The following is a 27,223-nucleotide window of genomic DNA, read 5'->3' on the forward strand; positions in this document are numbered from 1 at the left end:
GCTGCCCTGGAATGTGTCCAGACAGAGGCTTCGGGAGCTCCTGGCTCCCGTCAGCACTGCGTGGCTGACTACACTCTCCCAAGCCATCTTCAGCCCACATGCCCCCCCTCCAGAAACTGAGGCTTCCCTTCCTTCCCACGACCTTCTGTCCTTCCCTCAAGGCCACTCTCCTGGAGCAGCCTAAGCCCATCCCTGTGGCCCACCACCATCCTGGCTTCCCTGGCTATGCGGAATCACCTGGCACAGCCTCCAAGATCCCCCAGACCTGCTGAAGCCGCCTCTGGGGTGGCCCCCCTCACTGGCACACCTGGTGCTCTCCGGCGGCCTCCAGCTCATGTCCCAGCAGGCAGGCCACCACCACAGGCTCCCCATCTTCAGGACGCAGCCACTCACGTTTCCCTGGCACCTTACCCGGCCATGCGGCTACTGCCCTGCCTTCCCCGGTGACCCTCCAGCCTCTCCATCTCCCAGCCCTACCCCCTCCATTGGATTTCCATACCTTCATTGACTTCAGGAATCCCAGACTCCACCACTACTGTGGATTTCCACTTGCCATGGCCCCGGGGAAAAACACTATGGCCACCTCCTCATCCCCCTTCCCAGGAACAATGTTGACTGAAAATATGACCATGGCCGTCAGCATCGGGGCCAGCCTTTGCCAGGGTGATTCTCCTGCCAGCTCCGACCAGGCCACCAGACACCCGTCACAGGAGTCGGGGAGGCTGGACTCTGTCTCTGCCTCTTGTTCACCTCCTGCCCTTCATCTCTTGTCCCTGGGAGCACTGGCCCCCCATCTTTGGCCCTCAGTGCAGGGCTGTCCAGGACCCTCTGTTGCCGTCTCCCGGGACCACTGCTCCTTTGGACCTCCCTACCCCTTCCCAATGCATGGGCCCTCGGTGGGGGGATGGGGGGTGGTAGTGGCTTCCACCAGGGTGTGCTCCTCATGCCCATGCACCTCTGTCTGCAGCCAGTTCTCCGAATCCCTGAGAACCTTCTCCCCCCAGGTGAGCACCCCTGCAAACTCCTGCTTCAACCCACCTTACCTCCGCTAAAACTGCAGAAAGCTCATCATAATCATGGGGCCACTTCAAAATCACCCTCTCTTTCTCTGAGCTTCTGCACTGGGGCCTATCAGTGACTCAGCTTCTTCCACAAGAGCCACGGATGGGCAGCCCCATCGCACAAGCCCTTGACGGAGGTATCTAACATGGCTGCTCCCCCCCCCCCCCCATTCTTCTCCCCCTCCTCCTCTTCTCTCTCACTGACCCCCACACCACAGCATTCCCCTGATCTTACCTCTCTCTTGCTCCTTCCCTGTCTCTGGCTCTTCCGGCTGTGACTGGCCTGCCTGTCTCACTTGCCCCAAGACTGTAGGGACCTTCCCTGAGAGTCCGGAGCACATCCTATTCCCACGGAGATGCCCCCTCTATCTATCCAGGCTGGGTTTGAGGAACACTAAGTCACTTGCGGCGCAGGGAACCCTATTTTGTGAGATTCCAGGATAGTGTAAGGTTAGTCAGTAGCAGATTTTAAGAAAAAAAAAAAAAAATCAGACCTTTATTAATAATTACTGATTCTTGCCACCACTTATAAATCACAGGGGGAAACAGCAGGTTAGCCATACATAATTCAATGCTCCATTTTAAAGGAACGGCAGAAGAAATTTAAAATTGAATCAACCGTAATTTATGCTTGATATGTATCAGTGGAATTCTCTGTTTTGTTACTTTTCTTTTTTCAGAAGCTATTAGATAACTCAAAACATCAATATCCTTAGATATCGCCCGTCATTTATCAAGCAGCTGGAGTATTTAGCTAAGGGAAATATGCCCAACCAGAAATACTTGGTTTCTCACAAATCACCGTGGGATGGCTCAGAGGGAAAGGTAAACTGACATGCTAATCACGACTGTGCCCAGCCCAGTGGCTCCAGAAGTCTGAAGCCATTCTCCAGGCTCCTGTCTCTGTGCAGGGGGCCGGACATCCAGAGCCAAGCCCCCCCACCCCCGACAATGGTATGGCTGGAGAAGGGGGATTCACGTAAGGCATCTCTATTTCCTGTGAGATGCTTAACCCCTTCTTGGTGACATTGGTATCTACTGACATAAGGTCCTGAGACCTTCTCCTGGGCCATCATCCCAGCCCTCAAGGGCAGTCAAGACTTGCACTGCTAGCTTCTTTCCTGGCTATGTTCATTCAACCCAACCCTCTCGGGTCTAGTAAGACCTGCATCCTTCCCACCTTCTGGCTATAGGGACAGAAAGTGGACGGACTTGAGAGGGTCAGGAGGCTGAGACATGAGACAAGAGATTTTGAGGATGAGATGGAGCCTCAGGAAGAGGCCCACTAGCCAGGGGGCAAGTCCCAGTTCTGGTTGGGCATATAGAACCTTCTGTTTCCCAGCCTGAGAAGGTTGGAGAATACTTACTGATTTGAAGCATACTTACTGGTCTGTAAAATATTAGGAGAGCCGTGGGTGGAAGGAGCTGTGTGAGTGCAAATTACCATCATTATTACAACTTGCAGGAAAGAAGGAAGACCCACCGTCACAATCCCCACCTTTTGCCAGGAACGGTCCCACACTTTAAGAGCCACAGTGGAAAACCAAAAGTCAGAGGCTGGCCTGGCCATCTCCTCTGGCTACAAGTTCATTACCTGTGTAGTCCTCTTCGTCCTCAGGAACCTCAGTCTGGGGTGGAGACAGAGCAGCCTTGGGGGGCTCCAGCACAGGGGCCGAGAGCTCCAGCATCCGAGAGCGTGACTGATGGGAGCTGAAGGTGTTGTATGGGTGCTCGGCGGTGCCATACAAGATGAGGCTCCATTCCTTCAATTTCCCTGAAAGGCACCAAGCCCAGAGTCACTGGCCAGCCTGAAACCTCCCCCAGAGAGCTCTTGAGGGGCCTGGCCCAAGTGCAAGGTATGAGGCTCCCACTACAAGGTTCCGCACCCACCATCTTCCTTCCTAGTCACCCGAGGATCAGGGATGCACCATGACTGCCCAGGCTGTGTTCTCTGTCCCCAGGTCTCACTGTACCTCCCTCGACTGGTCTCCCCCCATCCCCAGAGAGCAGATCTGGGGCCTGGCCCTGAGCCTTGCCCCATCTGCTTCAAACAGGACAGCTGGGTTACACCAAGGAGTCCTGCTATTAGGAGCCCTCACCATGGACCGTGGGAAGATTGGTCTTGGACTCCTTCCTGTGTAGCCCGGCCAGATGGGCAGGGAAGGGGGGTGCGGTGACAGTGGTAGTGCAAACCCGAAGGTCCGAAGAGGCCGAGTGTAGGGAGGACATCCTCAAAAATGGCAGGATGAATGGCACGGATGCCAGACTATGTGGGGGGAGGTGAGAGGCACGGGAAGGACAGGGTACCCGGAGCATGTATGAGGCAGGGTAGGGAGATGGGGCAGGGGCAGCAGGGACCCCACCCCGCCATCCACCTCCACTTGGGAATGATGGCCTGTGCTGCTAGATCTTCCCAGGGGTAAAGAGAAGTGTAAAACCTCGGCTGCAGTCTGCAAGTGAAATCTGGGCTGTTAAAAAGCAGGTCAGAAGCCAAGTTAGATGGGTGTGGGGGGCCGGCCCAGGTGCAGGCCGGAGGTCTGGCCTTCCCAGCTTCACCCTTGTGTCCCTGAACAGTCAGAGCAGTGAGACCACATGGAGGAGATCACTGCTGTCCCTCCTGTGCAAATGAGGGGCTGCGGTCCACTGCGACCAGCATGGACCCACCATGGCTCCAGCCCAACAAAGCCATCCAGCTGTGGAGCCCCTCCAGGAAACCCTCGTGACCGGCCATGGGTACCGAAGCTGGGGACAATGGCTTTGCCAGTTCCATGTCTGCGTCAGACAGAGACAAATCTCAGACTTTCCTCTTTATTTTCTATCTCTGGGGCTCTTGGCCATCAGAATGCTTTAGGTGAGAGAAACGAGCACTGATTCTTTGCTGTTGATTTGCATTTTTATCGTCACTTCTGCTCCTATCACTTCCCTTCTTGGCTCTGAATGGCGGGCCATCTGCCTTAGATATCTGGCTATATGCTATCTTTTTTTTTTTTTTTTAAAGATTTTATTTATTTGTTTGACAGAGATCACAAGTAGGCAGAGAGAGAGGGGAAGCAGGCCCCCTGCTGAGCAGAAAACGCGATACGGGGCTCGATCCCAGGACCCTGAGATCATGACCTGAGCCAAAGGCAGAGGCTTAATCCACTGAGCCACCCAGGTGCCCCTATATGCTATCTTTGCAACATGGGCAGATCTGCTGGTATGACTTGGATCTTTTGTTTGAATTCCAGGAATATCTTACTCTCCTGAAATCCTAGAACAGGTGGCTCCTGCTTGCCCACATACTCCAGAAGCCTATGGGCTGTGATCCATCCTGTCCAAGGTGCAAGTGGAGGCCAGAGGCAGAAGGGGCCTGCACATACCAGGCCACATTTCCCCATGCTGTTCTAAGTGGTGTGTGATGCTGATTGGGTTATACCATGTGGCACACAGCCACACCCTAGCCAACCAAGGTCCCAGGCCCCGAAGCCTGCAGCCCTCAAGCTGTCCCAAGTTAGGCCCTGCATCCATGTGGGCCTCTCCCGGCCTGAATGTGTTTAATCTGCAAACACATTCCTAAGCTACTTCCTAGGACACCGACTTCCAAAGGGCCTGGTTCTTCTAGACGCTCCCTGGCCCTTTCCCTAACGCATTCCTATTACAAGCCACAGGCTAGGAGAAGTACTTGGTGTGGGTGTGGGTGCGAACACAGTCCCTGGTTGTGAATTATTATCCGTTCTCAACCTCCGGAGACCAGACAGGAGCCAGATTTCCAAACCGCCCAGGAGCTGGGCACGTTAACTGCAGGGCAAGGAACTGATGAAAAGGAGGGGGGGGAGGCGTGAGAACCACAAGATAGGGAGCAAGGCTCTGTAAGCTGTCATTGGAGTCGAGATGTTTCCACCCTCTAGCGTGGCTCCAGAAACACTTACCAAGGGGTGTTGCCACTAAAATTAGATTCGCATTTTCAGATATAGCTTTGGTAGGACAAACAAGAGAGGCCACTCTGAGCTCAGGATCAGCACGCACCCAGCACAGGGAGGGAGAGTGGAAGGAATTCCAAGAAACCAAGACAGTAGACCTTAAAAGTTCTCATCACAAGGGGAAAAAAATTTTTTTTTTTATGTTTGTGTGTGTGTGTGCATGCCTATCTAAGACGATGGATATTAACTATATTTATTGTTTCTCTAAGTGTGTAACTGATGAGGGAACAGAAGGCTGGCTGAGGACAAAGCAAAAGGCTGATACCTGGCAACCTCCCCAATCCCCAGTCCTGGGTGGGACATATGTGACATTCTTTTTTTTTTTAAAGATTTTATTTATTTATTTGAGAGACAGAGATCACAAGTAGGCAGAGAGGCAGGCAGAGAGAGAAAGAGGAGGAAGCAGGTTCCCTGCTGAGCAGAGAACTCGATTCGGGGCTCGATCCCAGGACCCTGGGATCATGACCTGAGCCGAAGGAGAGGCTTTAACCCACTGAGCCTCCCAGGCACCCCCATATGTGACATTCTTTAGGAATCTCCCAACTATCTTAATGTTAATACCTTGCTAGAGGGAAAAATCTTGACAATGATAAGGTCTCAAGGCCTCCCGTATCTTATAGATCTCTTTAGGAAAGTTCTATTGAAACCTCCCCTTTTCCTTACCTCTCCTAACCCCATTGTACATAACCTGCCACCCCTCACAACCGCGGGGTAGCAGCTGTCTCTACCCACGGGTGCTGTCCCTGTGCTTTAATAAACCACTGTTTTGCACCAAAGATGTCTCAAGAATTCTTTCTTGGTCATTAGCAACGGACTCCACCCCACTAAACCTCACCTATATTCTAAAACTTCATCATATCTATTGTGCAGTATAGGTAAGTGAAGTCCTTACTCTGTCTGCGAATCAACTTGGACCCTGCTGGGTATTAGTGACATCTCAATAAATTGAAAGGATAAGACAAAAAAAGAATTTTAAGAAACCAGCAGTAGACACTGCCTTGGTGGGAAGGCTAGGGTTCAGGAACAGAAAAGAGACTTCATTTTTTATTGTAGTCCCTTGGGAACTATTTGATTTTTTTTTTTTTTTTTTTTTTAGAGCTTCAGCGTATATAATTTAAGAAGAAATTTAGTTTAATGGAAAAAAAATGGTTGTATAGTCAAAGAAAAAAACATTTTAAAAAACTGTGGTACTCAGGGCTTTTGGTTTATGTTTCTGAATAAGTAATAAATACAAATAGCTCAAACTCCAAATGTATGAAAGGGAATACAGCAGAGCCTGCTTCTAGCCCCATCCTCGGGCCACTGTCTCTCTTACCACAGGTGACCCTGTTACTCATTTCTTTTGTATCTATCCTTCCAGAGCATTTTACTCTTTTTTTTTTTTTAAGATTTTATTTTTTATTTGATAGAGAAACATTGAGAGAGGGAACACAAGCAGGGGGAGTGGGAGAGTGAGAAGCAGGCTTCCTGCCGAGCAGGGAAAAGGGAGCTTGATGCGGGGCTCGATCCCTGGACCCTGGGATCATGACCTGAGCTGAAGGCAGACGCTTAATGACTGAGTGACCCAGGCGCCCCATTATTCTTTTTTTTTTTTCGTTTAATATTTTATTTATTTATTTGTCAGAGAGGGGGTGGAATGCACACAAGCAGGGGGAGTGGCAGGCAGAGGGAGAAGCAGGCTTCTTGCTGCGCAAGGAACATCCCCCCCCCATACTCCCACCCATGCTGGACTCAATCCCAGGACTCTGGGATCATGACTTAGGCCAAAGGCAGACATTTAAGCAACTGAGCCAAGCAAGTATGAGCATATGTTCTGACCTGTCCCCCTTTTTAACACACCTTATAGAACCTTCCGCACCTTGCTTTTTCCGTTCACAATGCATCTTGGTGACCTTCCCATCACTGAAGCAGAGAGATGCTGAGTCATTTACTTGAGGGTCCCCAGGTGATGGGCATTTAGGTTGTTTCCAGGTTGCAATTACAAAGTGCCATAACCTTGGTCACATGAAGAGGGATCCAGGGAGAAAAAAAGAAGTCCCCATGGGTGACCAGGTCCCAGTGCTGGTTCCCTCCATGCTCACCATCCCCAGAGTCTGCTTTCACTTTGGGGAGATGACTCATATGGGTACAGAAAACCACAGAAAAGTAGAAGGAGGGCCCTCAACAGCATTGCCTTCTGAGGCAGGAGGATTTAAAAATATTGGCCTGCTTTGGTCAAAGCATTTAACCAGAACCTATTATTTGCTATTCAAGACACTCGACATGCCTGTTCAAGTTTACCCTGACAAACACCCAACCAGTACCACTAATTCCTTAATTTCCAGGAGGGGGCGTCTTCAAAGACATCCAAATCCAAATCCTTTGGTTTTTCTTTTTCCATCAGATTCCTGAGACTGTAAAAGAAAGAATGACAAATCCACCTGCTTAACCACTTGGGGCGGGCACTGCCAGGACTCTGTCTCCAGATGTCACCAGCAAAGGCCCGGGCAACAATAATTGTGGGAGAGGCGGACGGTAATCCTGGTTAATGCCAATAAATGGCTTTATCATCATTCACTATCTTCAGTGCAGCGTTTCCCCTCAAAGAATTGAATTGGTAACGAACAAACAGGATTATTCCGACTATTCAAAGGAAGAACCAGCATTAAGGGAGCCTAGGGTCGAAGTTGCCAATAGGAAAGCACCAGCCATCACAAAGCTTTTCTCTGCCCGGTGTTTTGAATCCAGCCTTAGAAATCCTCCAGAGGGGAATTTACAACTGGAGACAAAAGAGGGTAGAAGTGGGGCCAAGGTTTTGTGAGGTTAGGACTCTGAGCTAATACTTCTCAATTCTTGAGTTTTCTTTGGCCATAAGAAGTTATGAACAATAAAGAATTTATTAATCCTCCCTCCCACCCCTAACACTGAAAACATGCAGGGAGCAATTCTTTAGTCAAAACATAGTAAAGAAAGAAAGGTCTAAAGAAAAAAAAAATCAAGAAATACTTTTCAGTCTCCTCCCCCTCCCCCAGTAAAAGGGTTTTTTTCCTTATAAGAGCCAGGGAACCTGACTTAGAAAGTTTACAAAGTTTAATGAACAGGCTTTGGTGGAAGGAATAAAAAAGGCTCACCTCCCTCTGTTTTTAAAAATATACAAAAACACTTTAAAGGGGGATTTTATGGTATGTGGATTAAATTTCACTATATTTCAATAAAGCTATTATATAAAATACTGTGTGTGTATATGTATATATCCACACACATATGTGTGTATTATACACACATGGAGAGAAACCCCAACATCTACTCAATAAATTAAACACATAATTAAAAATTCACTTTAGGTCCACATTATGGCAACTAAGAGGAAAATAAAGGAAAATAAAGGGAATATAGGAAATGGCCTGGAAAGGTCAAGGAAGAGTGAACACATGTGGGGGGGATCCCCCCACCTGTGTGTGCTCACCCTTAGAGCCTGAAGTAAGACAGGGGAGATGGGAGAATCTTCCCTACGATCTTGTAAAAACCATTAAAGAGGATATTTTCAGTACCAGGAAAAGGACCTAAGAATCCAAGCTCCAGCATTCATTTAGGTGAAAGGTAGAAACAAATCTACACTTGGTGAAGAAAAATCGTTGTCCTGCATGGTAATGCACAAAATAGCATCTTCCTTAATGGCACCAATGAGGTGAGATAGGAAATGCTCAAATACCACTTTTTTTTTTTTTAACATTTTTTATCCTTTTCAAAGTCATGAATGAACAGTTTGCCAAGTCAAGGAATGCTACACAGTTGAGGCCAAGACAGAAGTCCTTTATGTCATCTTTTCACACTTTGAGCTTGATCAAATAAATGTTCATGTGCTATGTCCTAGTTTCTCAATATTAGACACTATCCAATGACAACCTCCCTAGGACATGGTCACATCCCCTCCCATATCCCCAACACTCTGTTAACACCATTTCTTACTCGGTATTTAGTGTCTTCTCCCCCAATCCACTCCAATTTCATGTTGTGGGAGATTTCCTCAGGTCTTCTACACTATCTGTTGACTTTCTAATTTTTGCCTCATGTTTGTAATCTTCAAGGCATTGATCTGGTTCTCCCAATGCTCCTTTCCCAAAATGCAGAAACCTGTTCTTGTTTTATAGATGAGATATTTCCTCTTACTCTTCCTGAGGACACCTATGAGATAACACAATCTGTATATTGGTCTGTGCCCAAATCTTGGCACAGAGCTCCTGAGACCCTATCATTTCCTAATTGAGAAGGACAGTAGGAGTGTCTCTTGTTATAATATTTGTCTTTGACCCTGTCCCTGACTCAGGACTCCTAAAACCTTGTACATTCCTAAGCATTGTTTGTTCTATGGAGATGACTCTGGTTGGGCTTCTGGTCATCAAAAAGACCAAGCTATGATTAGAAGCATGGGGTTTTTAGCCCTGTCTCTCACTTCTCTAGAGAGGGGCTAAAAATAAAGTCAGTAATTGACCATGCCTACATGAGAAAGCCTCCTTAAAATTCTAATAGTATGTGGTTTGGGCAAACAAATCCACACCAGGAGGGGGATGCACCCCAAATGTGCAGGGATGGAAGCTCCTGCTCTCAGGCACCCCCAGTCCTCACCCTCCCTATGTATCTCTTCATCTATGGATCTGTACCCTTTATCATTTCCTTTAATAAACTGGTTGAGTGTAAATAAGTGCTTCCCTGAGATTTGTGACTGACTCCCAAGAGGAGTTCTTTAGAACAAAGATCTATGACTGGTGGGTCAAAAGCAATGGTGATAACCTGAACTTCATAATGGCATCTGAAGGGTATGTGAGTGTGTAGGTGTGGTGGGCAGTCTCGTGGGACTGAGCCCTTAAGCTGTGGGACTGGATGCTATCTCTGGGTAGATGGTGGCAGAATTGAGTTAAATTGTAGGACGCCCAATGGGTGTGACCAAGAATTGCTTGTTGTGGGTCAAAACCACACACTTGGCGACTAAAAGTGTTAGAGGCGAAATGTTCTATATGAATAGTAAAGGAGATACACAGGAGGAAAACACAGTAAGGAATAACTGGAGTTTTCCCTACTCAGGGGAGGCATAACTAAATTTTTCTATTTTATATGACCAATTATAGTTTTTCTAAAGTTTTCTTTTGCCAACTGACTTATTCTTTCCCCTCCTAGTTTCTTCTCTAATGCTGGATAATTTCCTCAAATGTCTGGTGGTCCTCGTGGGGGTCTTTTCATATTCAGTAGTAAGGTACTCAAAAGCTGACTGGGAGCTCTGTGTGCTGGAATATGGAAACGTACTTTTTTTTGTTCATTCATTTTGTATATGGCAAACCTGCTGGCTTGTACAATATGAGAAAAGAAATGTTATCATAATATGTAAGGCAGCTCAGAGATAAACATGGCTTACATAGTAAATGTAAACACTTCCCATCAGCCAGAACAATGGAGGTCAGAGGAAAATATATTATCTTTACAGTGCTAAAATCATATGTGTGTGTGTGTGTGTGTGTGTGTGTGTGTGTGTGTCTATACAGAGAGAAAGAGAGAGAGAGAGCATGAGAGGGAAGAAGTTCAGAGGGAGAAGCAGACTTCCCGTGGAGCTGGGAGCCCGATGCAGGACTCGATCCCAGGACTCTGGGATCATGACCTGAGCTGAAGGCAGTCGCCTAATCAACTGAGCCACCCAGGTGTCCAAAATCGGATATATATTTTCAAAGATTTTATTTATTATTTTGAGAGAGGGAGAGGGAGCGAGAGTGAAGAGAACACAAGTTGGGGGAGGGGCACAGGGAGATGGAGAAGCAGACTCCCCACTGAGCAAGGAGCCAGATGTGGGGCTCAATCCTGGGACTCCGGGATCATGACCTGAGCCAAAGGCAGACACTTAACCAACTGAGCTACCCAGGACTCCAGAAATCTGACATTTAAAAAATACTGCCAATGCTGGAGTGCCTGGGTTGAGCCTCTGACTCGATTTCGGCTCAGGTCATGGTCTCAAGGTCATGAGACTGAGTCTCTTGGGTAGGGTTCCACACTCAGCATGGAGTCTGCTTGAGATTCCCTTTCTCCTTTCTCTCTCCCCCTCCACCAGTCTCTCTCCCTCCCAAATATATAAATAAATAAAATCTTAAACACACACACACACACACACACATTAAAAAAACACTGCTAATCCAGAATTCCATATCCAGTGAAAATACCATTCGAGATTGGGTGGAGTCATGGAAACCTCACAAGGATTGCCTCAAAACAGAGTCAAACTCAAAGGGTCAACAAATGAACAAATACATTTTTAAAAACAAACAAATCAAACTGGTTGAAATAAAGACATTCTGAAATAAACCCAGCCTGGGCCAACTCATAGCCAGCATGACAACATGATAAGAAATGAAAAAGGATATTCTTCAGGTAGAAGGAAAATGATACCAGATAAAAAACTGGATCTGCAGAAAAGAATAAAAAGCACCAGAAATGGAAATATGCAGATACACAAAAAAGAGTGGGTTTCCTTCTCTTACTTTCTTTAAAAGACAAAGACTGCTTAAAGCAAAAATATCACTATAAAATGGAGTTGGTGATATATGCAGAAGTAAAATATATGATACAATCATAGCACCAAGTCAGGAGTTGGGGGGGACAGAAAGATATTGTCCTTTAGGCTCTTACATTTGTGAAGTGTGAAGCCATGTGATGATAATTCTAAGTAAACTGTAATGTATTAAGGATGCATATTGTAATCCTTAGAGTAACCACATGAATATGGCTGAAAGTTCAATAAAGGAAGTAAAATATAATATTCAAAATTATTTAATCCCCCTCCTCCAAAAAAGGGGCAGGAAACAAGAAACTTTTTTTTTTTTTTTTTTTTTTTTTTTTTAAGGATTGGAAGGGAGAGAGAGGGAGACAGAATCTTAGGCTGACTTTATGCCCTGCACAGAGTCCAACAGGGGGCTCGATCTCATGACCCCGAGATCACAACCTGAGCTGAAACCAAGGGTCAGACACTAAACTGACTGAGCCACCCAGGTTCTCCAAAGAGAAGCCTTTTTAAATATTGTCAGATTTTGCTTAACATTGAACTTGGAATTTTCATAGGTTCTTGACTGAGACAGGCTGAAAATTCTCCATAACGTGCTGTGGGGATTTGGCATAAAGGATACACAGGCTTCATTCAACTACTGGGCACTGTTTCCCTTTTTTCTGCTGTGGGGAAGAGTTTATGGAATATTGATGTTATTTCTTCCATGTGAATGTTTAGTGGAATTTGCCAATTCATCTATCCAGCCTTGAGTTTCCTTTTAAATTATAGAAACAATTTCTGAGGATAATTTTAATCTTTATTTGTGTGTGTGTCAATTTTACCAAGTTGTAATTTTTTTTTCTTGGAATTGCCTATTTCCCTTCAAATTTCTTTTTCTTTCTTCCTCTCTTTTTTTGGTCACAAAGTTATTTATCATGCCTTCTCCCAGTAACTTTAATGTATACAGGATTTATAATAACGTTCTTCGTTTTCATTCCTATAATGATATATTCTCAGTTTTTTGCCTTGACTGGTCTTCCTAGAGGTTTATCAATTTTATTTGTTTCTTCAAAGAACCAATGTATTGGTTTTCTTGATTCTCTCTTCCATATCTTTGCTTTCTATTTTATTAATTTCTGCTCTTAACAACATTTCCTTCTTTCTGCTTTCTTTGCATTGATGCTATTGGTCTTTCTCTACCATCTTAAGTTGGATGCTTAGCACATTAATTTCCAGGCTTTCCTCCTTCCTAATACATGCAGTTAGGGCCATAAATTGATGAGGGAACAGAAGGCTGGCTGAGGACAAAGCACAACCAGACACCATGCAACCTCCCCCCACCCTCCACTCCTGGGTTGGGGGGTGGTGGACACGTGTGACATCCTTCCAGGAAATTCCCAACTATCTTTTTTTTTTTTTTTTTTTTGACAGACAGAGATCACAAGTAGGCAGAGAGGCAGGCAGAGAGAGAGAGGCAGGAAAGCAGGCTCTCTGCTGAGCAGAGAGCCTGATGCGGGGGCTCGATCCCAGGACCCTGGGATCATGACCTGAGTGGAAAGCAGAAGCTTTAACCCATGGAGCCACCAGGCACCCCAATTCCCAACTATCTTAATGTTAATACCTTGTTAGAGGGAAAAACAACCTGAATGTGACAATGGCAAGGGCTCTAGGTATCCTGCCAGTCTTCTTTAACATATGAAAATCCTTTTGAAAGCTCCCTTTCCTTCATTTCCCCCAACTCCCAAGTATAGAATCAACCACCCCTCAATTCCCCCTCCCCTGACTCCCTCCATCCCTGCCCTGGCAGCAGCTCTTTCCGCCCAGGGATCCTGTCCCTTGTGCCTTCATAAAACCACTATTTTGCATCAAAGATATCTCAAGAATTCTTGCTTGGTCGTTGGCTCCGGACCTCAACCCACCAAACCTCACCTATATTCCCAAAACCACATTAAATTTCTCCATCTCCATTACTCCACACTGGCATCCCACTTGTTTGCACATGTGCTATTTTTATCATCATGTAGTTTTACATATTTTCTCATTTAAATTATGGTCTTTTCCCTTGGACACATGAGTTATTTAGAAATGATTTTCAATTTCCCAGTGTATGGGCTTTTCCTAGCTATCTTTTTATTTTGATTTTTAACTTAAGTGTAACCTTCGAGGATGACGTTTATATACTCCCATAGGCTGAAGCTTGCCAAAGAGCCCACTGTGTGGCCGATTTTCAAAAATATTTCATTTAACGCTCAAAAACAAATTGCACTCTTTGGATGGTGGGTACACTGCTCTAACAGGCCCTTTAGACTTGACTTGTCAGTTGCAACATCAAATATATTTGGGGCATATTAAATCTCCTACCTTGTTTGTGGGTTTGGTTTTTTCTCTTTGTAGATTTTTTAAAAAAATATTTTATTTATTTATTTGACAGACAGAGATCACAAGTAGGCAGAGAGGCAGACAGAGAGGAGGAAGCAGGCTCCTGGCTCTATCCCAGGACTCTAAGATCATGACCTGAGCCAAAGGCAGAGGCTTAACCTTCTGAGCCACCCAGGCACCCTTCTCTTTGTAGTTTCAACAATTTTCTGCTTTGTATATTATGAGGCCATGTCAGAATTGAACCAAATCTTCTGTCAAGGTGTAGTAATACTCTTCCGTTCTAAGGATGAGCCTGCTGTCCTGACATTTCACCAGCTTTCTTTGGGTTCGTATTTGTTTGGTATGTCTCTCCCCATCTGCTTTAGTTTTTAACGTTCCTGGGTTTTGTGTGTGTGTGTGTTTTCTGTTTCAGATAGCATTCCTTAGAGTTCTAGGGGTCAGTCCCAGCAGGACGCAGACAGCATAATTAAACTGGGATAATCCAAGGGCACTTTGATAAAGAGGCTGTTTATAGAGGTGTGAGCAGAGCACCACAAAGCAACAACTTGGAGGAGTGGGGTTCATTAGGGCTAGCAACAGAAGGTGTGTTAAGCCCTTCTGTGCACTATGTTCTCCTGGCGAATGGAGGGCAGGGCTGTGACCCTGACGGATGCTGGTTCCTGGGGGCAGCTGGAGGGAAACAAAACAAAACAAAACCCCACAAATAAATATCTCCTTTCTCTTGTGGCGTTTTCCCTTGGCTGAACTAAACAGTAAGCCACAGGCAAAGAGTCTGTGATGAGGCCGGCCTCCTATAACGGGATGGAGGGGAGAAGAATGGAGAATGGGGCCGGTGGGCAGTGGGCGGGAGAAACATACATTTGCTGATACTCAGCAAATACGTTTTTAAAAAGTCTACTATGACAATTTTTGTCTTCTCAACTGAAGCCAATGTACTATCTACCTTGAGTGTAACTACGGAGTTGGACTTGTTTTGCGTGTTCTGTCGCTAGTTTCTTTTTCTTTTCCTCCTCCCCCCCCCCTAACTTTCTGTGCCTCTGAGGTCCCAGCTTTATGCAGGTGCTATAAAACTCTCTGCGTGGGCTCCCCAGATCCAGCAAATACCCCAAGACACAAGCCACCATCATCACTCCATTGATCTGTCTACATTTCAATCAGCATTTAAAATTCTCTTCTGTGGACAGGCAAGACCCCTGGTCTTCCTATGGTTTGAGGCAGGATTCTAGAACATCTTTTAATATTCCAATTCTGTCTTTGATTTGGGATAATCTGTTAGTGGTTTAGAAAATATATTTACCTTACACTAAAGTAAAAAAAAACATTATAGAGAAAATCAAATCCTAAAAAACTAGGAATGAAAAAAAATGATCCAAACTCTGGAGGAAAACTTTCAGATTATCTATAAAAAAATTAAAGGTCAACTAGCATACCAGAAAAAATATTTATAGGAACTATGACACACCCTGTGTTATCACACTGCATTTTTACCTGGAGTAATTCTCAACCTACTAATGACAGGACTGAGACCTCTTGGGACAAAAACAGAAATGGCAATTTTCCAAAGAAAAACACATTTTTCCACAAACGTTTGGAAAAGGTACTCATCCTCATTAGTAATTAACACAATGCAAATTAAGGAAAAATATCCTTGGTTTTCTCTGGAGCTGGCCAGTGAGTGTGCTTGGTGAGATTGTAAATTGGTTCAATTATTTTGAAAAGCAAATCAGTGATATGCATCAAAAAGTAGATATATGCTTTCATCTTTTATCTGTCCCAGTGATTTACTTCTGGTGAATGATCCCCAGGAAATAATTTTAAATTTAGGAGAAAGCTTTCTGCACTAAGCTATTTATAATAGCAAAAAAAAAAAAAAAAAAAAAAAAAAAGAAAAAGGAAAGGAAAACAGACTACATGTCCAACAATAGATGCACGGTTTAAATACATTATGGCATTCCAGTGAAGTTTTATTAAAAAAAATATATAAAATGCTGCTTATATAAAACGCTGCTTATAAAGGATATGTAATAACATTAAAAAGTGCTTGATACGCAAGTAATAAAAAGAAATACAAAGTTATGAAGGCAGTATGGTTAGAACTCTGTAAAATGTCAGGAAAAAAAAAAAAGACCAAATAGTATTACAGATATATTTTTGAACATGATATGTTTCTGAAAAAAAAGTCAAATGTTCAAAAATTAAAGGCACTTAAACATTTGATGGTGGATCTGTTTGCCAGAACACTGACCAGCGCAGTTAGCATGAACCTCGAGGTCCATCTTTGTACCTAACAGCTAACACCTTCTGAAGGAACCTCAGAAAGGGGTTTCAGGAGAGCTCTTTCCCTTCTCCACATCATTTACTTTTCATTTTCTTTTCTTTTCTTTTTTTTTTTTAAAGATTTTATTTATTTGACAGAGAGAAATCACAAGCAGATGGAGAGACAGGCAGAGAGACAGAGAGGGAAGCAGGCTCCCTGCTGAGCAGAGAGCCCGATGCGGGACTCGATCCCAGGACCCTGAGATCATGACCTGAGCCGAAGGCAGCGGCTTAACCCACTGAGCCACCCAGGTGCCCCTACTTTTCATTTTCAACTGCATTTAGAATTTTATCTGCAACAGTAAGATAGTAATGAAAAGCCTTCTCTTTTTGTTATATTCACCATCGGGGGACACAGAACCAAGTCGAGCATGCGAGGATTCACAACCATGCACCGCAGTGTGGGGTCGGACCCTCACCAGCTAAGTGGGAATCCACCCTTCTTTTTTTCTTGAACTAAGAGACCCGGGGAATTGTATTACTCTTTGTGGTCCCTTGGACAAGTAGAAGGGAGGTGAAAAGACCTACTGAAATACTTGAATCCTTGAATTAATACTTGAATATTAAATACTTGAATATTCAAGTATTCTTGAATATGAATTCAAGTATTCTTGAATACTTGAATATCAAAGCAAATGGGGTTAGAAGTCTGGGGCGCCTGGGTGGCTCAGTGAGTTAAGCCTCTGCCTTCAGCTCAAGGCATGATCTCAGGGTCCTGGGATTGAGCCCCGCATCGCATCCATCGCATCGGGCTCTCTGCTCAGCAGGGAGTCTGCTCCCCCCCTGTCTCTGTCTGCCTCTCTGCCTACTTGTGAGATCTCTCTGTCAAGTAAATAAATAAAATATTTTTTAAAAGGAGGGAAGGTTAGAAGTGAGACTTTTGGATAGCCGTGCGTGCGCTGACCATTTGGAAACCTTACTGAGCTCTCGGCTTCTATTTCAAGAGAAGCAGGAGTGGTACTCTTGAATGGCACTTTCCAGAAACGAGAGAGTTCAGTAACAAACCTGAAAGCTGACACAGGAGGCTCATGATTTCAATCTGACTTCCTTTCTAGCCGCCAGTACAAGATAGACTGAGCCGCTGATCACAGATTGCCAAATTTCAACTCATCCTGCAAACGGAGATGAGCTCAAAACAGATGTCAGTTAAAGAGAAGTCTGTAAAATAACAATAAAATGAGAAAAGCTTTGCTCTTAGGAAAAAAAGAAATGCATGCAACAGCTAACTAACTGAAAGGAAATCAGAAAACCAGGGAGCTTTTTATGATTTAAAAAAAAAAAAAAAAAAAGGAAAAGAACAGTCACACAAGAGAGACTAATTTCTTCCACTTTTAACCGATTATTAAATGTTTTACTGAGTGTGCACAGCCGAAAACAGAGTTGATTAAAATTATATGAGCTCTTGATTTAAACAAGGTTCATGGATGCACGCACATTCAGTCACTCAAATCCTCCTCGACTGTGGGCCGGGGAAGAGACAAAAAGCCTTAGCATTGAATCCCCAAAGGTAAACTCTGTCTGCTGACAGTGGAGTCGCACTGCACCAGTTCGAAACATGATGCTTTTGATCGTCTCTTTCTCTCCAACATTTCCTACAGATTATTAAAACTCATGTTCGGTCGGCAACCTGAGCGTGTGCCCAGGCTCCCTAGAAAATGGGCGTCCGGGGCCAAGCCTACAGGCCAAGGGCTGAGACTTTATTGGGAGGTGTGACCCGGAGCAACAGGAGTGAGGAGAAGGGGGAAGGTGGGTTAGGGCTGGGGAACAGACACTAAGCTGGCCCAGCTTCTCAACCAAACAGCAGGGCGCTTGGTGAGGGGACATCTTCCAAAGAGCTTTGGGGGACTGTTGGGGAAGGGCAGGAACTTATCTCCTGGCTCTCACTGGGCAAACCTCTTGTGCGCTTCTGGTGTGTCCCCTGCCCCACTCTAGGCAGCTGGATGCTGGGGAGCCCAGACGCCAAGCCTCCTCTGGAAGTGGAAGGAAAAGCCACAGCATCCCCAAGTCCTACTGGGAAGGACCTGACTTCCTAGGGCCACTGCAGCTTCCACCTGTGGGAACAACTGTGCTCTGGGCCAGCCATCACCTGGGGGCGCTGAGGAGATAAGCTGGGGGCCAGACCTCTCTACTGGGCAAGAGGTGAGGCCCAAGGGAAGAGGGGCTAAGCCATTCTGGAGAAGTACCTAACAGGTCAAGTGTTACGTTTACAGAGCAAAATGCAATCATTACACGTGCTTGGAGGTAGAAGGCATGAACAAGCATGAACAATATTTGAAAAGAACATTTCCCCTACGCTGTCCTCCCATTCAAGGGAGCATAGAACCTTTGTAAGATACAAGATAACAGTAAAAGGGAGACTCGCAGAACTGGGTACACGAGACACACAGATAGGTTCCAAGATGGCTTGCCACCGAGAAATATGTGTTGGTGCTTTTAATATTTTAGGCACTATGGCCGGACACTGATCAAAACCTTTTTTTTTAAAAATAAAGATTTTATTTATTTGTCAGAGAAAGAGAGAGCACGTGCACAGCAGGGGGAGCAGCAGGCAGAGGGAGAAGCAGGCTCCCTGCTGAGCAAGGAGCGGGATGCAGGACTCGATCCCAGGACTCTGAAATCATGACCTGAGTCGAAGGCAGACGGAGCCACCCAGGCATCCCTGATCAAAATCTTTTTAAAAAATCCTCTGGAAGTATTTTTCTCATATAAAATACTCCTACATTTGAATATCATCCAAGCTCAAGAAGTACTAATTCTATAGCATTCCTAAGTACTGTAATTCCCATCACACATGTGCAGTAATGGAGGTGGAGAGAAGTTGTGTGACCAAGCCAGCAAGTGTCCTTGTTGGAACGCGGACTACAGCTGCCAGACACCCTCCTCTGGGCTGACCCCACACAGGTCCCAACACCTGAATCCTGTGCCCTGACCTCAGTTTACATTACAGCCTGGTCTTCCTCCTGTCACCCACCAGGTCACGGGCAAGTCAACTGGACTGTGGGTTTGGGCTTGACCTTCACAACTTGTCTGTGCCCCTATAGCATACTCTGCAGGTTTTGGCAAAAGCACTGAACTTCTTTGATCTCACCCTGGCTTCAACTTTCACATTTGTGCTAAGGAGAGAAGCAAAGATGGGATTCACAGAAGCCAGCAGGTGAAGTTGGGTGTAACTGGGCTGGGCTCCAAAGAAAGCCAAGATGTGTGAGAATTTCTTAAATGGCTCTGGCCCCAGGGAACACACACAAAGGCCACTGAAAAGCCAGTCAGTTTGTGGGGTAAGATCTCTTCACAGCAGCTTCAAAAGCAAGCTGTTGGTTAGCAAGCTTTGGTTTCTTTTGTTGGGGGGAAAAAAAACATTGCTTAAAAAAAAAAAAAAATTGCTTAAGAAGAAGAAAGAATAGGAATGTACCTGCTGAGTTCAAGGCTTGAAAAGAGTTTTCCATTCAGGCCTATGACTGGATGGTGATCCCACTTACCCTCAGCACAGCAGCCCAGGATTTTGCTGTTTCCAGATTCCTGGGTTCTCCAGAAAAGCAGAGCCAGTTTCATTTTCCTCAAAGGCACTGAGACTGGTCTCTGCCAGTGACCTCTGGGCTGGAACTTCCCCAGGGGGGCAAATGGACCACTTCCTAAAGTCTGTGGTTAGAACCCATGCCTATGGGGTTGCCCAAGCCGATGGGGGTGGGGAGGGGAAGCTGAGTTTCCATGACAACCCTCTGTATGCCAGGTTGGGCTAGAAATGTTCACTGCCATCACAACATGCTATGAGAGAATTATTATTACTCACAAGATTCCCCCCTACCAGTAGCTGGTGGATCCAGTATCAGGTCCAAGGCCGTATTGCTTCAACATTCATGTTCTTTTCAGCAAATCACACTGTGATCCCGAGTGCAGAATACCATGGACATTTGTTTTGCAGTCTCTGGAACTTCTGCTTGTTGGCTTGCTACCGCGATATCTACCCTCCCATGTTCTAATTTATGTTTTCTTCGAATATTACAAAGACTGCAAATCTTTTGTTCACTGGTCATTTATATTTTTTCTTTATGAACTGTCTCTTTAGGCTCTTTCCTCATTTTTCTACTGGGGTGCTCTGCACATTTCTTAGTGATTTTGTAAGCACTCTTCATATATAAAAGCTATGATAGTATAAAGCTTTGTTTGCTATCATCTAACTATGGGAGTTGAGATGCTAGAGATAAAGAAGGTATCTGCCTCTGCATTGCAATTTTTTGTTTTAATACCAAATATTTTTTTTTAACTCCCTGTCTTGGAAAAGAGACTTTTTAGCATATTGAGAATTCAAATGATAACTGTTTACTGACTGCAACATTTAGGCAGAGAAATAGTTTGATCTGTTAAATAAGCAGTTAAACCAATGGCAATTAGACCTTTACCCTTCTGAGTGGGTCTTGAGAAGAAATAAACCAATGAAATGAGAGCCCCTGATTGTGATGTCTAGTCCTGAGGGAGGGACCAAGGCTCTACTCAGAGATGGGTTGGCTCTGTTGGGAAAACGAGGAGATTGGGATCGGGGGACAGAGAACATTATAAGGCCTGAGCCTTGGTCACACATGGAATACATCTCCCTTAAAGAATACCCATCCCAAAAGATAGTCCATTTTCTACATGATTTCCAATAAGCTGTGGTGTGCTAGAACCAGTTTGCTTGGTGTATTGACTGTTAACATTTTCAGGAACTTCATGAACTGATGGATAAATACAGCCTTTATTAAAAATTAAATGATATAAACTTATACTTCACAAATTATATAGAAAACAAAGGTAACAGATACTCCAAAAATCATCACTTCTTAATCATTTTACTGGATTCTGTCATTATCCATGCTTTGTGGGTTACCTTCATTTACTCCATCCATACAGTAGAAATACTATCTACACTTGGCTATTGTGTATCTCTGATGTAGCACTGGTGGCTTGAAATCAGCCCTGGTGGGAGCGTTTACACGTGGAAATCAATAAATGCTACAAACAGGGCTTGATCTACTGTTGATCTTCTAGATTTAAGAAAGTGATGAAGGAGGAAATATGCATAATGCAGATTAAACTTAAAAGTGCATTTTATCTGTAGCCAGCCATTACCTTGGCAACGGCTTTAAAAAATTGAGGCAATATTCTTCCAGTGTTTGAAAACTATCACCCAGTTCAGCAGTGAGGTCTTCTACGTCACTGACAAACATGTTCCAACTTATGCTTATGCCAAAAGACAGCTGTTCATCAACTGCCACCACAGACTGGCTATAGATACAAGAGCTTGGCAAAAATCAATGAATGCATTCTCTCAGCTTCAATGGGCTAGGTGTAATTTACAATGTGAAGAGTGTTATTATTTGGGAACTGCAGGCTATGCATACTCTGTATCAGCAAAATTTACACCACTGCACACACACATGCATATATACATACCCACACACTTACATAGATACATACTTGCCCCCCGGAGTGCTCATTGTTACCACGCACATAGGGCAATGTCGGTAAAGGGCACCGAACAACACCCAAATAAACCTCTTAATTACAAGGCAATTTCTAAATAGGCTAGAGCACACAGCAGGAAACTATGGCTATGGACCCACCAGCTGATTTCGTACAATGATGTTGAAACATAGCAAATGCGTTCATTTACATATTTCCTATGGTGGTTTTCATATTACTATTATTTTTAAAAAGATTTTGTTTATTTATTTGACAGAGAGAGACACAGCAAGAGAGGGAACACAAGCAGGGGGAGTGGGAGAGGGAGAAGCAGGCTTCCCATTGAGCAGGAAGCCCAATGCGGAACTTGATCCCAAGACCCTCGGATCATGACCTGAGCCAAAGGCAGACAATGACTGAGCCACCCAAGTGCCTCCTGGTTTTCGTATTATAATGGGAAAGCTGAGCACTTGTCACAGAGACCAGAAAACCTAAAATTATTTACTATTTGGCCCTTTACAGAAAAAGTTAGCAACTGTCAGGCTTGAGTGAAGTGAAAGAGACCATCTGTGGATGACTCGAGTTCAACCAAAATATTTTATAAATATTTTTCTAATTTTAATTTTAGGGTTGGTTGGTTGGTTTTTTTTTTTTTTTTTTTTTTTTTTTGCCAAGCAGAAGTTTCTAATTTTATGTGTATAAATATACTGAAATCATGCTCTCCTCTCCAAATGGTTAGCCGATTGTGAGAGCTTTTATTCAGCCCCTCATTCTTTTTGCCACCAATTTGAAATGTTATACTTAGTGTTTCTCAATGGGTCTACTTGTGGACTCTCTTTTCTGTTCCCCCTGACTCTTCCGTCTATACCAGCACTAGGGTCATACTGTTTTTATTATTTTATTTTATTTTTTTAAAGATTTTATTTATTTATTTGACACAGACAGAGATCACCAGTAGGCAGAGAGGCAGGCAGAATGGGAGAAGCAGACTCCCTGTCTGACATGGGGCTCAGGGCTCAATCCCAGGACCCTGAGACCATGACCTGAGCTGAAACCAAGAGTCAGATGCTTAACCGACTGAGCCACATGGGTGCCCTGCGAGTCAGAAGCTACATGTGGATTTCGGACTGCACCGTAGCTTGGCACCCCAAACCCCTGTGATGTTCCAGGGTCAACTCTATGTTTGAATACCTGCATCTAATTTGGGGGAAGTTCTCTTCTTATTCTCTGTGCTCGTTCTTCCAGATGAGTTTTATAGTCATTCAGTTAAGTTCCTCCCACTCCCTTAATTTCATGGTGATATTGATCGAGATTATCTTTACATGGTAGACTTGTGGGGCACTTGGGTGGCTCCATAGGTGAAGCAGCTGCCTTTGGCTCAGGTCATGATCTCAGGGTCCTGGGATTGAGCCCTGTGTTGGGCTCTCAGCTCAGCGGGCAGTTAGCTTCTCCCTCTCCATCTCTGCTCTCTGTCTCTCTCTCTCTCTCATTCTCTTGCTCTTGTTCTATCTCAAGTAACTAAATAAAATCTTTAAAAATAATAAATGGTAGACTTGTGAAAAACGACTATCTCAATGATATTGAAGTCTGAAACACAGTCAGAGGAAAACCCTTTAAAAATCAATAACCATCTATTCTAAGTGCCTATTGTGTTTCAAGTGCTCTGGTGGGTCAAAAAAATAAATAAATAAAGGGCTGTGCCCACAACCATGCTCACTCAACTCTCAGTCCAGGTGAAGCAGCCTCTCGGGAGAAACACTTTCTAGAAGTCATGACCATAGCACACAGCAGATGCTCCTGGTACAAGGCACCTGTTAGACTCCAATATTTGATCTGATCTTTATCTTATAATTAGGACACTTAAAATAAAAAAAAACAACCGAAAATATCCTAACGCCCAGATAGAGGAAAACCACTGGCCACAGGGCTAAAAAGAGAAACATCAACTAAAGGCTGCCCGCGGTCACCGAGTCCAGGCTCTGCCCTTGCGGCTGCCTGAGCTTGGTCAAGGTCACTGGTGTAGCTTGGCACTAGCTTCCTCTCCCACAAAATGAGGATCAAAATGCTCACAATAAGATTGCCACGAGGAGTCATGTTAAGAATAAAATAGCCAGCACTTGACCCAGACTTCTAAATTTAACCCTTCCAACAGCCTTATGCGGAACAGGGACCGGGATTCAGAGAATGGCAATGACCTATCTGGGGCCATGGCTGGCAAGTGGCAGAATATGGACTTGAGGAACAGGCTGGCTCCAGAGTCGAACCTCTGCAGTATACGGGTTCTTTAAAAACATGCAAATACAGGGGTGCCTGGGTGGCTCAGGGGGTTAAGCCTCTGCCTTCGGCTCAAGTCATGATCCCAGCCAGGGTCCTGGGATCGAACCCCGCACCGGGCTCTCTGCTCAGCGGGGAGCCTGCTTCCCCCTCTCTCTCTGCCTGCCTCTCTGCCTACTTGTGATCTCTGTCTAATAAATAAAAAACAAAACAACAACAACAAAAAATAAAACAAGCAAATACACCACACACACTCATACATATAGAAGTACCCACCCACACCCCACACACAATACATACATTTATGCACACATACGTATCCATCTGCATGTACACATACATATACACACGATACCCACACCAATCCCTGTACACACACACACACAGTTTGAATGCCCTGCCTTATTCCTAGATGGATTTCAGGGTAAAGGAAATCCAAATCTAGTCCAAAGAAGCTAACTCTCCCATGGCGTGCTGAACTTCTGTTCCTCACATACATATGGGGGAATTAAGGTGTATTTGCTCCTAGGCAACTTTATCCTTGTTATCTTATTTAACTGTGCAAGCTGAATCTCTAGGATAGTCTTTCATGCTTGATCTCTGGGGAAGAAATGTTCCCCCAAGGTGTATTTTTTCCCCCAGTTTCATGATGGAAATTTTCAAATAAAGCCACATGCTCTTACTGACTGATCAAGAGTCACATGCTCTTACTGACTGAGCTAGCTGGGCGTCACTTCCCTGAAGTATTTTAAAGCAAATCCTAGGGATGCCTGGGTGACTCAGTCGGTTAAGCGTCTGCCTTCGGTGTCCAGGGATGGAGTCCCGCATGGGGCTTTCTGCTCAGTGGGCAGTCTGCTTCTCCCTCTCCCTCTGCCCTCTGCTCCTTTTCTCTTTCTTTCTCACTCTCACTCTCAAATAAATAAATAAAATCTTTAAAAAAAATTAAAGCAGGGCGCCTGGGTGGCTCAGGGGGTTAAAGCCGCTGCCTTCGGCTCAGGTCATGGTCTCAGGGTCCTGGGATCAAGTCCCGCATCGGGCTCTCTGCTCAGCAGGGAGCCTGCTTCCCCCCCACCCCGCCCAGCCTGCCTCTCCATCTACTTGTAATCTTTCTCTGTCAAATAAATAAATAAAATCTTTACAAAAAAAATTAAAGCAAATCCTAGATCGCCCTAATACTTCACTGGTAAATACTATCATATGTATCACTAGTGATAAGAATTTTCTTTTTCATCAACCTTAATTCCTTATCATCATCTACGGCTACAAGTTGCTCTGATTTTATACTGACTTTTAGCCATGAGATCAAATGACACTAGTACCTGATGGGCAATACAGAAGCATTATCATCCCTTTCCCCTCTTTGATACCTTTCATGGCTCCCCTAGATCAGTGGGAATCCGGAAATGCTGGTGGAACCAAGAAAAACCTGGCCCATGTGGGTTGCCGCTCTTTTGGAATCAAAGGCAAGACTGGTGGCGGGGGAGGGGCAGAGAAATTTCAATCACAGAAAAAAAGTGAATTTCTCTGCATTCAAGAGAAATCACATAGAAGTTTTAAACGTGCCATCAATTGTCTGAGACAGTCTATTTATGACTCTGTGAATACCAACTTCATGAAACTGAAACTCATCAGAGCCATGGGCTAAGATACATGGTGTCAATTACAGAAAGAGGATTGGAAAGCATATCTGATGATATTTTCCATTTCGAGTCGATGCCTCACAGCTCCCCTCATCAGGGAAGAGAGTGGGAGGTAGGTGCTGGAGCTCTTCAGGTGGTTGTGAAGGAAGCGTGCGTCCCGGACATCCCTGGAGAAGCTCTCCACGCAGGGCACGGAGCTGAGCCCTCAGGGATAAGTGGGGTGCAGAGAAGAAGAACGAAGAAGCATGCTTCCACCTGCACCTGGCCAGTGGAACTGGCCTGTGGTCCGCATGCAGTATAAGTAAGTGGATGCTGAATGAACGAGAGAAGGACCATGCAAAGACACCCCTGGTGCCGCTCAAAGCCAAAGTCACTGAGCAGGGCAGGACCCACAGCGTCACGTGCATCGGGGTCACAAGCCCCAGGTCACAAGGAGGTCCTGGGGGCTTCCCTGTGCCCCAGGGGGCTATGCAGGATTCCCACCTGGGCAGGAGGCCTGGCCTGAGTGTGCTTTGCCTTGTGCCCCACGTGTGACCACCAGTGTGGGCTCTGAGGTAAGGAGGGCAGGGTGGCAGGGGGCTATCCTAAGATACCTGGCCTGGGTTGTTTCCTTCTACACAAATCCTTAGCCAAGCCTGTCCATCCTCATCTTATAGGAGAGAAGGCGCAGCAGCAAGACCAGGTATCATTACGGACTGAAGGCTTGTATTCCCCCAAATTCATGTATATATATATATATATATATATATATATATATATATTTTTTTTTTAGATTTTATCTACTTATTTTGTTAAGATTTTATTTATTTGAGAGGAGGGAGAGAGAAATGGAGAGCAGAGAGTGAGAAGGAGAAGCAGATTCCCCACTGAGCAGAGTCTGATGTGGGACTTGATCCCAGACCCTGGAATCATGACCCGAGCTGAAGGCAGATGCTTAACGCAGCTCCCGCTTCCCTCTTCCACCCCACTTCACATGTTGAAACCTGCCTCCAGTGGGATGGCATTAGGTGGTGGGGCCTCAGGAAGGAGGGTGAAGCCCTCATAAATGGGGTCAGTGTCTTACTAAAGTGACCCTAGAAAGTTAGTTGGCTGAGCTTCAGCCATGCAAGGAGACAAGGCTAAGGTGACCACCAGCGATGGGGAAGACTGCCCTCCTGGGAACCCGCCCCCACTGGCACCCGGATCTTAGACTCACCAGCCTCCAGAACGGTGAGAAATGAATTTATCCTATTGAGCACTACCTAGTCACCAGCACTTGGGTACAGCAGCCTGAGTGGATGAATACATGAGAGATCTGGAAGGAACAGAGGCAGGAGGATCCGACAGATCCAGACCAGCAGCAGGGGACTGAGGCACACGGTTTCCCCGGGGACTGAAACTGACACATTTCCCAGAGGATTGAAACTTCCTGTGTTCAGAAATGCCCAGAATTAAAATGTTGAGCACTCTAGATGGGCACCTTCTGAAATGCAGCCGTACTCCTCCAGAAGATGTTCCACAAGATGGGATCTTTGCTCTGGTCCCACTGTCCCCGGATCCCTGGCCCAGGCCTCACAGGCCCTGGGTGGCCAACTGGGGTGGTCTGCGAAGCGCTCGCTAGCCCACCCTAGACACGGAGCTCCTTGTGGAGCTCACCCTCCTAGCCCCGGGCCCACG

General features: G+C 45.3%; 1 protein-coding gene across 3 annotated transcripts in view; it reads right to left on the minus strand.

Annotated features, from left to right (window-relative positions):
- The window catches only part of PCSK6 (proprotein convertase subtilisin/kexin type 6), a 180,821-nt gene that overhangs the window by 22,914 nt on the left and 130,684 nt on the right, over positions 1 to 27,223 (minus strand). For 2 of the 3 annotated variants that reach the window (XM_059180175.1, XM_059180173.1), the window contains 2 exons: positions 2,656 to 2,835; positions 2,448 to 2,486 (listed from right to left, as the gene is read on the minus strand). In XM_059180175.1, coding sequence (XP_059036158.1) covers positions 2,448 to 2,486; positions 2,656 to 2,835 — 219 coding nt within the window. The remainder of the gene's footprint in view (positions 1 to 2,447; positions 2,487 to 2,655; positions 2,836 to 27,223) is intronic. The other variant, XM_059180174.1, reaches the window with a different exon arrangement.

This window comes from Mustela lutreola, chromosome 7 (assembly GCF_030435805.1).
Source record: "Mustela lutreola isolate mMusLut2 chromosome 7, mMusLut2.pri, whole genome shotgun sequence".
In the NCBI taxonomy this organism is placed as follows: domain Eukaryota; kingdom Metazoa; phylum Chordata; class Mammalia; order Carnivora; family Mustelidae; genus Mustela; species Mustela lutreola.